This window comes from Lepus europaeus, chromosome 4 (genome assembly GCF_033115175.1).
Source record: "Lepus europaeus isolate LE1 chromosome 4, mLepTim1.pri, whole genome shotgun sequence".
Classification (NCBI taxonomy): Eukaryota; Metazoa; Chordata; class Mammalia; order Lagomorpha; family Leporidae; genus Lepus; species Lepus europaeus.
In genome coordinates, this window is record NC_084830.1 from 53,346,044 (window position 1) to 53,362,400 (window position 16,357).

General features: G+C 39.8%; 1 protein-coding gene across 3 annotated transcripts in view; it reads right to left on the reverse strand.

The window, feature by feature from the left end:
* The window catches only part of OSGIN2 (oxidative stress induced growth inhibitor family member 2), a 28,681-nt gene extending 12,526 nt beyond the window's left edge, over positions 1–16,155 (reverse strand). The window contains exons 1-3 of one of the 3 annotated variants that reach the window (XM_062188282.1): positions 15,969–16,072; positions 9,230–9,384; positions 202–338 (exon numbers count right to left, since the gene is read on the reverse strand). In XM_062188282.1, the coding sequence (XP_062044266.1) occupies positions 202–338; positions 9,230–9,384; positions 15,969–16,012 (336 nt within the window). In that variant the 5' untranslated portion in view covers positions 16,013–16,072. The other 2 variants (XM_062188284.1, XM_062188283.1) reach the window with 2 other exon arrangements.
* Positions 16,156–16,357: the final 202 nt, after the last annotated feature.

A 16,357-nucleotide genomic window follows, 5' to 3' on the forward strand; every position in this document is an offset into this window, starting at 1 on the left:
TGCCATCAAGAAATTATTTCAGAAAATCAGTTCTAATAAATTCAGTGAAGCAAATAGAACCCAGAAAAATAGATTTATTAATCTAAAAAGTGACAGAAAGCATTACTTCAAATTTTCAGCCAAGACACAATGTTCATCTAAGTAAAAGCTAATGTTTTAACATAAAAATTTTAAAAATTACACGTAAGTAAGAGATAATACCTGATCAACAATGGAAAGATGTCTTGCTTCTTCTAATTTACTATGTAAGATTGCATTGGGGTGCATTGCTTCTGATGATAAATACGGTCTGTAGCCTGATAACATATAGGAGAGGCATATTCCTGAAGGTCCATTTCCTATTTAAAAAAAGGTGCAAAGAGATACATCATACATGTTTACAATCTGGTTCTTTGTTTTTCTCCTATTGTGAAGACAGCTTCTCCTTTGCCAATTCTTCCTTCTCTAACCTTTTAAAGTCAGACGTTTGCAAGATTCTGATTCTCTACTATTTTCTTTTGTGAGTCTCATCTATTAAGGCTTCAACTCTCTATGTTCCAGAAATTGGTTCTCTAGGCTGACCTCTTTCCTTAGATTACATTCCACTTTCTTATATGTTACTTCTTCACTCCAACCTATTAATAATGTAAACACAATGTGTAAAGGCAAATTCTTGAATCCCTTCATTTAGGTTCCCTATTCTTTAAACCGTATCCCATTTCAAGGCATAATTTTTAGCACAATCCTAAACTAATTAGGCTCCAGTTCTACACTTATTTTACCATCTATATCTAGCCCACTCCTGTTCTCTCACCTAGAAGACAGTCTCCTACTGTTTCTCCTTCCTTAGATTTGCCCACTCCCAAATCACTGCACATAGGGCATTCAGATGAATTTGGTAACACAGTCGATATAACATTCTCCTCCACTCTAAAAACTTCAATTGTTTGTGTCTGACTATCTAGTATTCTCCATGTTCTGATCTCAATTTTCTTTCCAGGCCCAGATCCTAATACAAGTATCGCCTTCCTTTATATTTATATACTTTAACTAAAACCAAACTGGACTTACGGTTGAACTCAGTTGAACTATTTCCATTTATGTAGTTCTTTTAGTCTTGGTTGCCACTTATGTATGCCCTCTACCAAAAATTTAATTCATCTATGACAATTGCTAGCTATCAATGAAAGAATTCTATTTCTTGTCTAACAGATTACACTAAATAAAATATACTCAAAGATGTAAATATGATAACTGTAAGAATACTAGAAAAGAAATAATATTCTGTACATATAATGCTATAGTAGAAAATATCTAAACATGACAGAAAATCAAAAAAATACAGTAAGCTACTTTTTTGATGAAAATTAAAAACATATGACAAACAGCAGGAATTAGGATCTGAGGCATAGAGTTAATTCACTTGAAACAAACAAAAAAGGCACAAAATACTGAGGAAGAAAAATCATATGCTAGTATCAAGAGATGTAGAAAAAACATTTAACAAATTTCAATATTCTCTTACAATTTTTAAACAACTCAATAAATGACGAATAGAGGGGAATTTCTTCAACATCGTAAAGAATATCTACAAATAATATACACAGTTAACACCATACACAGTGGTGAGAAACTAGATGTTTTCCCTCTAAGATCAGGAACAAGACAAGGATGTCCCTTTTCATCACTCAACACCATAATTAAAGTTCAAGCTAGTACAATAAAATAAAGAAAGAAAATAAAAGAGATAAAGATTAGAAAAAAATCATCCCAGTTTACAAAGGACATGATTATTTCTGTAGAAAATCTCAAGGAATTGACAAAAACAAAGAAAAAACATCCTGGAAGACACAAGCAATTTCAGCAAGATTTCAGCATATAAATCAATAGGCAAAAGTCAATTGCTTCCCTTTTTTTTAAGATTTATTTGAAAGGCAGAGTTAGAGAGAGAGGGAGAGACATATGAGATCTTCTATCCATTGGTTCACTCCACAGATGGATACAACGGACCTGGCTAGGCCATGTCAACACCAGGAGCTTAGAACTCCAACTGGGTCTCTACAAGGGTGGTAGGGGCCAAGGCACTTGGGCCATCTTCTGCTGCTTTCTCAGGCATATTAGCAGGGAGTTGGGAAGTAGAGCAGCTAGGCCGCCAATCAGTGCTCACAAAGGATGCTCATATGGGCAGCAGTGGCTTAACCTACTGTGCTACAATGCAGGCCTCAGTCAATTGCTTTCCTGTACACCAGCAACAGCAATGAACAGGTAAAATTTGAAATTAAAAATATACCATTTAAATTTATACTAAAAATTAATTTAGGTGTAAATCTAACAAGATACAGATCAGATTTACATGATATAGGTTTATCCTCTGCCTGCGGCGCCAACACCCCGGGGTTCTAGTCCCAGTTGGGTCACTGGATTCTGTCTGGTTGCTCCTCTTCCAGTTCAGCTCTCTGCTGTGGCCCGGGAAGGCAGTGGAGGATGGCCCAAGTGCTTGGGCCCTGCACCACATGGGAAACCAGGAGGAAGTACCTGTCTCCTGGCTTTGAATCGGTGTGGCGCATCGGCCATAGCGGCCATTTGGGGGGTAAACCATTGGAAGGAAGACCTTTCTCTCTGTCTCTCTCTCTCACTGTCTAACTCTGCCTGTCAAAAATAAACAAATAAAGATTTACATGATAAAAATCACAAAACTCTGATCAAAGAAAACCTGAAAATGAACCACACAGGCAGAAAGATATGCTATGTTCATGGATTGCAAGATTCAATATTATAAAATGTCAGTTTTTCTCAACTGATTTATAGATTCAACATAATTATAATAAAAAAATCTCAGCCAAATACTTCGTGGATACTGGCAAACAGATTCTGAGGTTTATATAGGAAGAGAATGACCCAGAATAAAAAAAAAAAAATTCAGAGAACATAATTCAATTTCATGTATTACTCTAATGCTACAGTAAATAAGACGCTATGTAAATGCTGAAAGTAAACAGATAAATGGCACAGAATAGAGTCCTCATAAAGTTAACAAAAACATAGTCTATTGGGCCAGTGCTGTGGCATAGCAGGTAAAGTTGCCACCTGCAGTGCCGGCATCCCATGTGGGCCCTGGTTCTAGTCATGGCTGCTCCACTTCTGATCCAGTTCTCTGCTATGGCCTGGGAAAGCAGTAGGAGACGGCCCAAACCCTTGGACCCCTGCACCGACATGGGAAACCGAGAAGAAGCTCCTGGCTCCTGGCTTCAGATTGGTGCAGCTCAGGCTGTTGCAGCCCACCGGGGAATGAACCACCGGGTAGAAGACCTCTCGTTCTCTCTCTGCCTCTGCGTCTCTCTGTGTAACTCTGACTTTCAAATAAATAAATAAATCTTGAAAAAAATATATAGTTTAATTGACGTTTGACAAAGAAGGCTATCCAATCGAGAAAGGAGTCTTTTCAACAAATGTGCTGAAACAACTGGATATTCTCAGGAAAAAAATACAAATCTGGGTAATACATCTTTCACAACAATCAATTTAAAAATGCAATACTATAAAATTTCCAGAAGAAAACCTAAAAGTCCTTGGCTTTGGTAATGAATTTTTAGATAAAACACCAACAGCAGGATCTGTGAAAGAAAAAATAAGTGGGACATCACTGAAATTTAAAACTTGGAAAGAGCATTGTGGCACAGTGGTTAAGGCACTACTTTGGATGCATGTGTTCTTTTGGAGTGTCTGATACTAGTCCCAGCTCTTCCACTTCCAATCCAGCTTTCTGTTAATGCATCCTGGGAGGCAGTGTTATATAAAGGCTCAGGTACTTAAGTCCTTCCCATCTACAGAGGAAACCCAGAGTAACATTCAGGCCCTTGGTTTTGGCCTAGCCAGCCTCAGCTATTGTGGGCTTCTAAGGACTGAACCAGTGGATGGAAAATCTCTGCGTTTCTCTGCCTTTCAAATAAATAAAAATAGTTTTAAAAATAACTCCATTTAAAAAAAAATTAAAACTAAGGCTCCATAAAAGACACTGCTAGGAGAATGGAAAGCAAAGTCCCAAACCAGGACAAAGTACTTGCAAAGCACATATGTGATAAATGACTTGTACCTAAGATACACAGAGAACTCTTAAAATTCAGCTAGAAGAAAATCAATATTGTGCAGACTCATCCTGTGAGGTCTGCACTGTCAGGGAGAGTGGGACAACAGTGTTCTTCAACAAGAAGCACCAGGCACAGGCTTCGGTGAACACGTCTGCTTTATTAACGACCATGTACAATTTTTAACAGACAGGCAGAAGGGGTGTAACTAATTCAGGGCAACACGTCAGAACCGACACTGGCACCAATATGCCTCTCCAATTAGCTTGAAGGTCAGGTAGCTAGGGTAGCTTTCCAGGTGGGCCTGGGCCACACCCTGGAGCAGTTTACCTGACTGGTAGAAGCTGGGGGTGGGGAGAAATGTGCCCAGGGCTCCCGCCACCTGCCAACAGCCAGGCAGCGGGGTCCCTCCTGGGAAGCACGGTACACCATGCCCTCTCAACCTCTTGCCTGGGCAGGGCAGGCAGTCTCATGGGATCATCCACAATAACCCAATTAAATATTGGACAAAACAGCTGATCAGATACCTCATCAAAGATAATGCAAAAATAGCTAATAAGCATTTGAAAAGACTAAACATACATGGGGGCCAGTGCTATGGCACAGCAGGTTAAAGCCCTGGCCTGAAGTGCTGGCATCCCATATGGGCGCTGGTTCTAGTCCTGGCTGCTCCTCTTCCAATCCAGCTCTCTGCTATGGCCTGGGAAAGCAGAAGATTGCCCAAGTCCTTGGGCCCCTGTACCCATGTGGGAGGCCCGGAAGAAGCTCCTGGTTCCTGACTTCGGATCAGCTCAGCCCCTGCCATTGTGGCCATCTGGGGAGTGAACCAGAACATGGAAGACCTCTCTCCGTCTCTACCTCCCTCTGTAACTCTGTCATTCAGATAAATAAAATAAATCTTTAAAAAAAAATTATACATGATTATGGAGTTGCAAATTAAAACCAGACAGCACTACACACCTATAAGAATGGTTAAAACCCAAAATACAGACATTCCAAATGCTGACAAGGATATAAAACAATCTAAACTCTCATTCATAGCTAGAGAGAATGCAAAATTATATAGTCATATTCTAAGACAGTTTGGAAATTTCTTAAAAAGCTAAATATAGTCTTAGCATATGATCCAGCAATCATACTCCTAGGTATTTGCCCAAATGAGCTTAAAACTTACATCTATACAAAAATCTTCACAGAATGTTTATAGCAACTTCATTCATAATTGTCAAAATTGGAAGCAACCGAGATATCCTTCAAAAAAGCAGACAGATAAAGGTTGGTGTTGGTGCAGCAGTTAAGTTGCCGCTTGGGACACCTGCATTCCATATCAGAACACCTGGGTTGGAGTCTCAGCTCCACTTTCAAACCAGCTTCCTACAAATGTGAACTCTGGGAGACAGCAGGTGAGGGCTCAAGTACTTTGGTCCCTGTCACTTGCATGGGAGACTGGGATGGATTTCCAGGTTCTTTGATTATTGGCTCAGCTATAACTAATTCAGGCATTTGGGGGATGAACCAGCAGACTGAAGATCTCCATCTTTCTCTCTTTCTCTCAAATAAATAAATAAAATGTTAAAAAAAAAAAAAAAACAGCAAACAGATAAACTGCAGTACATCCACACAATAGAATGTTTTCCAGTGATAAAAGGAAATGCACTATCAAGTCACAACAAAATAGAGGAACAATAAATGCCTACTGTTAAGTAGAACTGTCAATCTGAAAAGGGAAAAGGGAAAAGGCTACATACTGTATGAATATAACTATATGAATGGAAACGGCAAAGGCAAAATCAGTAACACAGAAGAAAGGTTAATGATTGCCAGGGGGTGCAGGCTAAAGGAGGTATGAATAGGTAGAACACAGAGTTTTAGGGCAATGAAAATTATCTGTAGGATCCTGTAATAGTGGATACACGACATTATACATTCACCAAAAACCCACAGAATATACAACATGGAGAATGTACTCCAATGTAAACTACAAATTTTAGATAATGATATCTATGGCTTGTATGTGGTTTGCATTACCCAGCCCCAAAGGTTTCATGTAATTTGGGGGCTTGGTTCTGAGAGTGGTACTACTGGGAAGTGGTGGAACCTATGAGGGGTTGGGCCTGGAGGGAAGTCCTTAGGTCACTGGGGGTATGCTCTTGGAAGATGAGACTCCTTTGTAGTTCTCCCAAAAAGGTTGTTACAAAAAGAACAAGACTGGTCCCTTCACTGTACAGCTTTGAGATGTGACCTCTTGTCTCAACACATGCTCCCGTAACTGTAATCTGCCAGGATGTGATGCAAAGAAAGAGAAGGAGGGGGAGAGAGGGAGGGGGAGGGGAGAGGGGGAGAGAGGGAGAGGGGGAGAAGAGGAGAGGGGGAGAGGGAGAGAGGGGGAGGGGGGAGGGGGGAGGGAGGGAGAGAGAAATGTCCTCACCAGAATCAGGTCAATGACATGCCCCTGAGCTCCAAAATCGAGCTAAATAAAATTTTTTAAGTAGCTTATGGCAAGTATTTCACTGTAGTGACAAAAAAACTGACTGATGCAATAATGCATCAGTACTGAATTGTCAACTGTTAACAAAAATACCAAATCAATACAAGATGTTAATTTTAACAGCAGGGGAAGTGGGGAAAGGGGCAAAGGAGGGGTACAGGAGAACTCTCTGAACTTTGTTGGGTTTTTCTGTAAACTTAAATTGTTCTAATAAGTAAAATCTATTAAATAAATGACAAATAGAAGAAATTAGGATATAAGAAAAAAAAACTAAACTTCTTAGGCCGGAGCCGCGGCTCAACAGGCTAATCCTCCGCCTGCAGCGCCGGCACACTGGGTTCTAGTCCCGGTCGGGGCACGGGATTCTGTCCCAGTTGCTCCTCTTCCAGGCCAGCTCTCTGCTGTGGCCCGGGAGTGCAGTGGAGCATGGCCCAGGTCCTTGGGCCCTGCACCCACATGGGAGAGCAGGAGAAGCACCTGGCTCCTGGCTTTGGATCAGCACAGTGTGCTGGCCGCAGTGGCCATTGAGGGGTGAACCAAAGGTAAAGGAAGACCTTTCTCTCTGTTTTTCTCTCTCTCACTGTTCACTCTGCCCAAAAAAAAAAAAAAAAAAAAACAAAAACAAAAAAACAAAAAAACCTAAACTTCTCAAGACAAAATGATACAACACACCAAAGACAAGATCAAAAAAGGCAGTTCAAAGAGAAATAAACTGTGGTTGGGAGAATGAGCCCTCAACCCCCAAGATATTTCAGTCTTAAGCCCTGGAACCTGGAAACATTATCTTATGCAGCAAAAGGCCTTTGTAGATGTGATTAATAATCTTGAGTTGCAGAGCATCCTGGATATTCACAGGGGCCCAAAATAATGGCAGAGTCCCTAAAAACAGAGATCCTCTCTACTCCAAACTGGTGAGAACGATGTGACTATGGAAAAAGATTAAAAAGCAAATATCGTTGCTGGTTTTGAAGATGCTAAAGAACCTACAGAAAAGAAGTGTAAACAGCTTTCAAACACTAGTAAAGGTAAGAAAACAGATTCTTTTCAGAGCCTCCTGAAGGTTAAGATAAGCCCGTAGACACCTTGATTTTAAATCTATGTTGACATCTGACCTACAGAAAAATATATAAGGCTAACAGGCTTCTGGTAATTTGTTACAAAAGTAACCAATACATGTTTTACAGAAATAAATTCTTTATGCTCAGGCCGATGATGCTAATGCTAACAGTAGTTGCTCTAAATACATTAAATTAAGCTACTCATACATGAGTTAGCAGAGACAAAACAGAGATAGATTATTTTTGGAGAAGTGAGGTAGGCAAGCACAAACAAAAGTAGTTTCTCTTTTCTGATCCTCCTACAGCCTCACCAGACAAGAAGATACAGTCCCTTTATTCATTTTGAGACATTCAGGATGGCAAACCAGGGAAGGACGTAAGAGGGAAAAGAAATACGATGTATGGTCACTGAGAGCTATCTTGGATGTGACTACTGTAAAAACTGTCATCTCTATCAAACTCCCTAGAGGCCAGGACTGCAATGTTGCTCTCCTTCCTCTCCCTCCTACCATCTCCCATATGCCAGCCATAGACACAACCTTAACCCTCTTCCTACTATCTCTGAAACAAACTATCAAAGAGACACAGGAAGTGAAATGCCACCAAAGCACTTATGTCCCAAAATTCTCCCCTTTGCCTTGGCTTCACACAAACAGTACTGTCTGATTTCCTTGAGTTTGAATTTTAGATGTAAAATATGCATGACAGGTATTTAAATGAAATTATAAAACTATTATAATTTGAAATTACATTTTACTAATAGCTTAATTTTAGTATTTTTCATGCCTGATATCTTTTATGCCTATCTTTTGAGGTGATACAAAGGATAAATAATAGCAATATTATGGTTAATTATAATCACACTGTGGAGTATTATGTCTATGCTAATTGAGTACTAGTTACTATATTGCACGTATCATTCAACATCTGAATCCATTTCCCTACATCTGCCCTACAAACATCAGGGGGCTATAGTGTTGCAAGGTATAATGCCATAATACACACAGAATGCTCTGAATAGAACTGTAAAAATACTGGTTATCATCATTAGCATAATACTGGTGATAGAGTTAACACAAATGATATGCAGTATCAGTCCTTCAATGAAAAGATATTAAATTCTAATAGAGATTCTCATCAGATAAAACAAATTCTCTAGAGATTTGGTTATCAGCTCTTTTAAAAAAAATTTATTTGAAAGGCAGAGATACAGAATAAGAAAAGGAGGGACAGAGACAAACCTTCCATCCACTGGTCCATTCCCTGAAGCCAGGAGCCAACATCTTCTTCTGGTCTCCCAAGTACGTGCCAGGAGCCCAAGAACTTGGGCAATCTTTTGCTGCTTTCCCCAGCCACTAGCAGGAAGCAGGGAGGAAGTGGAGCAGCTTGGACTTGAACTGTTGTCCATATGGGATGCCAGAGCTGCATACAGGCAGCAGCTTAACCCACCATACCACAACACCAGTCCTGGTTATTAGCTATTTTAATGTATCAAATAACCTAAGAATATTTTTCACTATTTTAAAGTATAATCCTAAGAACCTCCACTGCCTAATTGTACATTTATAAAAATAATAAGGATCAGAACTAATTTTAAGAGATAAAATGCAATAACTTACCTATTATTACCACAGGCAAAGTCACAGACGAGTCCCCAAGTAAAGAAGTTTCTTCAACTAATGGCATCGCTTTAACTTTTTGCCCCAAATTATCACCAAAATATTGCACTAGGGAATTAAAAATCTCTCCTTCAGTTTCACTGTCACTATAGTTTCTTTGAAAAAAAAAAAAGAGAAAAAAACAAAACAAGGGATATGTCAATAGTGCCTTTATAAAAATCAGTCTTCATTCAGATGTTATTTAGGCCATAAAATATTCATTGTTTCATAACAGAGAGAGAGAAGTTTCTGGTTAATGCTTTCAAATTAGTAGCTCTGGTATGTATTAACTCACACCATTTTGAAGGACAAAAATCCTAAATAGCTGCTTATCTAGTATCTTATAGGCAAGTTCCTACTAAATATGAAGCTCTCCTTAATAATCAAAGGCAAAGCACTGTAGTGGGGATTTTATAATTCTCTGAAATCTCCCAGGAATGGCTAGTTTCCCCTCTCCATTTTTCTCATTTATTAAAGATAATATAGTCACATGGTTTAAGGAAAAATTACTGTCCTTTAATACCATAAATTATGAATTTTGACATTAGCAATAAACTTTTTTATCCTCAAAGACATATTAATATAAGATCTTAACGTTCACTACCACCTTTCTCACTGCCTCTTCAGAATCAATTTTAGCTTATCTGCCATGTTCACAAAATAAAGCATCCCTCCAGAGAGTACTCTAGTACAGAAATCCTGATTTCTCTTAATAGAGTCAGCAATACTCATAATGTCTAAAAGTATTATACCTGAGTATCTATCAGTGCATATGTTTAATATTAGTCCTAAAATGATAAATATGGGATAGATCAGTTATTTCATAGAACTTCAGCCAACTGGCTAATCTCTAAAGTGGTAAACTGGAAATAATTAGAAAATTATTTCTGCTTCCCAGTAACATTCAGAGTTCCAAATCTACCCTGAGACAGGCAGAGTTCTGAAGAATACAGAAAGCTTTCCTGAACCAAAGAAAGTAACCTCCACCCACAAACACCTAAACTCCTCCAGCATGGCCCCTTCTGACCAGAAGAGATAACCAACTGGGCATGGCTATGAAGGGAAGGCCCTTCCTCACACTTCAAACCTGCCTCAGGAAGGATGTGTCTTACACTCAATCCACCCTTTTCAGAATCATTTCATATACTGCTTCTGATCAGACACAGATGCACCTGCTGTCTTGCTTGCTTCTGCCTCTTAGCAACAGTATTTAACATTGACAGTTTTATTCTCTGGCTTGTCCCGGACAACGCTTATCAATGACACCACCCATACAATATGTGGCCTTTTGTGTCCAGCTTCTTCTTCCACTGAGCATGTTTTTAAGGTTTACTCCCTTGATAGCTGAATAATATTCCACTGTATGCATATACATTGTTTATTCATTCATCAGTTGATGGACATATGGGTAGTTTCCATTTTCTGGCTATGATGGAAATTATGAATAATGTGGCCATAGATACATGGGTAAATTTTATGTGGACACATGTTTTCATTTCTCTATGGTATGTTTCTAGAAATACAATGGCTTGGTCATAAACTCTACATTAACATCTTCAGGAGGTGCCAAACTGAGTCTCTGTGACAGTTAATATTCCTAACATCCAAGGGTTCCAATTACTCCACATCCGTGCAAACACTGTTACTTTTCACCTTCACTATCCAAGCAGATGTGAAATGGTACCTCACTGGAGTTTTTAATTGCTTTTCTCTAATGCCTAGTAAGGCTAAACATCTTTTCATATGCTTATCTGCCATCTGGATACCTTCTTTGGAGAAATATCTAAAGAAACCTTCTGTCAATTTTTAAAATTTTTATTGCTAAGCTTTGAAGTTCTTTATATATTCTAGATACAAGTTACTTTTTCATATATGTGGCTCTAAATATTTCCCATTCCACAGACTGCTTTTTCACTGTTTTCATAATGTCTTTTAAATCATGTAAGCTTTAAATTCTGAAGGCCAACTTTACTTCTTTGTTGGTGTTGCTGCTGCTGTCACATCTAAAGAAATCACTGGCTCATCCATAGTCATAAAGATTTATTTCTAAGCTTTCTTCTAAGAGTTTTTTTTTTTTTTAAGTTTATTTATTTATTTGAAAATCGGAGTTACGGAGACAGAGAGAAAGAAAGATCTTGTATCCACTGATTTACTGCCCAGATGGCTACAACAGTCAGGGCTGGGCCAGGTTGAAGCAGGAACCACGAATTTTTTCCAGGTCTTCCACATGGATAGCAGGGGCCCAATTGCTTGGGCCATCTTCCACTGCTTTTCCCAGGCTATTAGCATGGAACTGGATCAGAAGTGGAGAAGCTGGGACACGAACCTGTGCCCATATGGGATGACGGTGTTGCTTGCAGCAGCTTTACTTGCTATGCACAACACTAACCCCTCTCCTAAGAGTTTTATACTTTGAGTTCTTACCTTTAGGTCCTTCATCTTGTTTTAATTTTTGTACATGGTGTGAGGTAGGAGTACACCGTTCTTTTTATTTATGGATATTCAGCCATCCTGATATTCGGACATCATCTCAGGGTCCTCATCAAAATCAATTCACCAGCGATGTATTTGGGATTTATTTCTGTATTCTCAATTCTATTCCGTTGATCTATTGTTCTATATGCCAGAACCATATCATCTTGATTATTGTTGCTTGGTAGTATGTTTTGAAATGATGAAGTGTGAATTCTTTAACTTTGTTCTTTTTTCAAAGGTTCTCTTGGCTATTCTAGATTCCTTGCATTTCCATACGAATTCTATGATTTGCTAGTCAGTTTGTGCAAAAGAGGCAGATAGGATTCTGATAACACTGCACCAAATCTGTAGATCAATTGTGGGAGTAAAATAATCTTTTAAAAATTAAGTTTTTTCAATCCTAACCATAGGATTCCTTTCCATGTACAGTCATGTGTCACTTTAAGGTCTGAGAAATGTGTCAGGTGGTCACTTCTTGTGCAAACATCAGAGTATACGTACACAAACGAAGATGAATATGTCACCAGGCAGTATGTGACCAAATGTCATTATGCACTCATGCCTGTATTTAGGCTTCTTTTTTTCTGACAGTGTTTTGTAACCTGAAGCATACATGTCCTAAACTTTAAAGATTTATTTCTAAGTATGTCATCATTTTTCATGCTATAATAGATAGAACTGCCATGTTAATTTCATTTTCAGATTGTTCATTGTTAGTATACAGAAATACAATTCATTTTTAGATGTTTATCTTTCATCTTGCAATATTGATAAATTTTTTTTTAATACTGGTGAATTTATTAGGTCTCGTAGTTGTGTTAGAGAGTGTGTGTCTGTGTGTGTCTCAAGAAATTTGACTCTTGGGGGCTAGTGCTGGGGCCGAACAGGTAAAACCACTGCCTGCAGTGCTGGCATCCTAGGCATCCTATATGGGTGCATGTTTGAGTACCGGCTGCTCCAGTTCTGCTCCACTTCCGATCCAGTTCTCTTCTATGTCCTGGGAAAGGAAAAGATGACCCAAATCTTTGGGCCCCTGCAGCCGCACGGGAGACCCGGAAGAAGCTTCTGGCTTCCCATCAGCACAGCTCTGGCTATTGCAGCCATCTGGGGAGTAAAATGGAAGATTTCTTTTTCTCTCTTTATGCCTTTCAAACAGATAAATTTTGAAAAAATATAAAAAGGAAAAGAAAAAAGAAATTTGACTCTTGTATGTCCTAGGATTCAAGTAAGAAGAGTAAAATTTTTAGATCATTTAAATTTTCTTTCTTTTTTTTTTTTTTGACAGGCAGAGTGGATAGTGAGAGAGAGAGACAGAGAGAAAGGTCTTCCTTTTTGCCGTTGGTTCACCCTCCAATGGCCGCTGCGGCCGGCGCATCTCGCTGATCCAAAGCCAGGAGCCAGGTGCTTCTCCTGGTCTCCCATGCGGGTGCAGGGCCCAAGCACTTGGGCCATCCTCCACTGCCTTCCTGGGCCATAGCAGAGAGCTGGCCTGGAAGAGGGGCAACCGGGATAGAATCCGGCGCCCCAACCGGGACTAGAACCCGGTGTGCCGGCGCCCCAAGGCGGAGGATTAGCCTGTTAAGCCACGGCGCCGGCCAGATCATTTAAATTTTCTACACATTAGCTTAGACAAATTTATACAATATAAGTAATTTGTTCACATTTTTAAGAAGTCATCAATGTAATCTATGTGGCAAAGTATCTGTAATAAACGTATATGCTATTTGATAAACTAAAAGTGGTTTGGCACAGATATGAAAAATCAATCAACAGAGGGAAAGTAACAAACAAAAAAGTATGGATAACTGGTTTTACATAAAGCAATAATAAAATCAAAGCCTGCTAATTAATAACTAGTTTAAAAAATCAGAGCCTAGTAAATTTAGTACTGCTATAAATGTTTTAAGTAATGCAAACCACATCAGTAATGTGAACAGTGGTAGTTTCCATTTTAGATTTTCAACCTGATAAGCATTTCTATTTAAGATAGAAATTTATACTGGGAAACAAAAATCTACTTTTTGTTTATTTGGGCAAACAAACCACAAAATATGCATAACTATATTTAAGAAACAGGGCTTCAAAAAGTTCATGGACAATAGAACTAAAAGATAAAGTTTATTTTGGTGCAAATAATTTTGAAATTCATGCATTTTCCTGTAATACAAGTTATCCATGAACTTTTTGAAGAATCCTTGTAATAAAAAATAGCACTTTATACACATGCAAAAAAAGTTACCCTTTCACTTTTTGTTTTTGAAACATTATAGTCCAATTTTTAAAAAAATTTTGAAGATTGATACAGGCCTATTTAGATAACAAAGACTTTTCCTTCACCATAGCAATTACTCTTGAAAGGATCAAACCAAAATGAAAGGCTGGAAACAGGAGCCAAAATTTACCAAACTGATTCTACTAAATGAATAGTAGGGTTTTAAAACCACAGATTTAGTCAGTCACCCTTTTCATCTTCAGAACCGGAAGTATGGACAATTAGAGGTCAGTTTCCTCACAGTACCTGTCTATTCAGGTATTAAGCAAATTCCAAAATCGAGATGTTGTCGAAACTTGTTTTAAAATATGTTTCTAATGAAACAGTTCAAGTACCATTAGTAAATTAGAAGCATATTCCAAAAGCAGCTAGCAAACTTTAATTTTAGACATAACAGAACTGTTTTACCAATGAAAATATAACAGACTTGTTTTCTGCTCGGTCCCTTAAGACCACAATACAGCAAAAAATCTTTTATCACCTTAACTCCAAACTGCCCTGCACAAAGGTAAGCAGGTGGTATTGACCACATGGTATCAGAAGAAAGGATATGAAGCTCAATCTGTCCCCTCTGAGTTCAAAAGGGGTCAAAAGCACTTGGACAGTATTTTCTGAAAGGCATGTGAGTTTCTCAGAGCTTCAGTTTAACAAGTTTTCACCAGGGAAACCTGCTTTTTTCAAACTCTTCAATGTGAACCTGAGGTTCTCAAACCATAAAAAACGAAATGAAACAAAACAAACAAACAAAAACCCCACCTTGGTTACAAGTTAAAATTCAGAGATCTAATACATAAAAATTTTTGTTATAATATCTAAAATTTGGAGACTCACACAAAACTCACTGAGCAAGACTGTTGCTATTACAAAAAGAGGGAGTTGAGAGCTTTCCCGTGCCTTACATCCTTTTTGCAATTTGCTTTAGTCTAGCAATGTCTTCTCTAAACAATCTAACAGGATTAACAAGGAAACCAATTAAGATAGTTTATATACATAGACATGCACATACACACACATATATTTACATACATATATATTACCATAGTGGCATTTTTATATATATGTACTTCTCAGTTCACTGATGTGTAGTAACAGTAATTATCCCCGCAAAAAATGATAAACAGTATATCTAGATATCTGTCACTGTGATATGAAAATATTTGTGATTTCCATTGATGACAGACACAGATACTACTGTGATTTGTTCCAAAAGTTGGTTTTTAAAGTTTAGTGAAAATAATAGTTCTTCCTATCCAAATTCATGGACCACCTAAATTTTACCTATGGTCCTTAATATAATAACTGTTGATCAGGTTTTCAAAATTCTTATCAAAAAAAAAAAAAGTTTACACAGCATTATTCCGCAACATTTCTCTACGGAAGCAAGACATTACAGTCTTCACTAAGCTTAGCATTTCTTGACCCCAGTTAAAAAAGTTTCTACCGTCTCTTTGGTCCCTCTCCCTGTAAAAGTGCCTTGATTCACTTTTACTTTAAAATGGTATCATCTTTATCACCCCTAAAAGCTTTACTCGTGAGTGTACAATTGTCATTTTTCCAAGTTTCTAAAATATACACACATAACATCTTCAGTCAGAACCTGGGTGTAACTGGATCATAATACTAAAACGGTTCCCAGCCTTCCTTCCACCCAGTAAAACAAAAAATTTAAGGGGGAGCCCTCCGTGGAGCCCTTTCCTAAAACTTTGCACGACTTGGATGTCTCAGCCCGCCGGGCCTAGCCGGTATCGCAGTCCTGTGACCGCGCAGACCAGGGCGACGAAATGCGGCCACCACAGATATGGTTCCCTGAAGCAAGGAGTCCCCGGGCTGGGGGGCCGAGGCGGAGAACCAGACCGGACCGACCCCGGCGGCACGGCCGAGGCGGTGGGGCGGCCGCTCGGCCGCAACCCGAGCCCGGCCGCGCCCCACCCCCGGCCCCAGCGGGGAAATCACCTGAAATGACCGGTCAGGGAGCAGCGGCAGCACCACACCGGCATGGAGCGATGCGCGAGGGGCGCCCCAGCGCAGCCGCCAGGGCCGCCGCCGCCTTCCCCAGCGGGGCTGCCCACTCACTCGCGGTCCCCGGGTCGGCCGGACGTAGCGGGCTCCGCCGGGCGCCCCGGGCCCGCGCTTCCCTGTTGCAGCGGACGCCCCGGCTCGGTCGCGCCACAGTCCGCCTCCAGATAGCGGCTTCCGCTCCTCGCCCGCGGGAAGCCGGGCAGTGGCGGCCGGTGATCTCGGGGCGCCGCGTTGGGGGCGGGGCTGAGCGGGGCGGGGACGCTGCGGCGGCGGCGGCGCGCGGGCTCCTCCTCGCAGGTGCGGCGGCGGCCGACGAGGCCCGC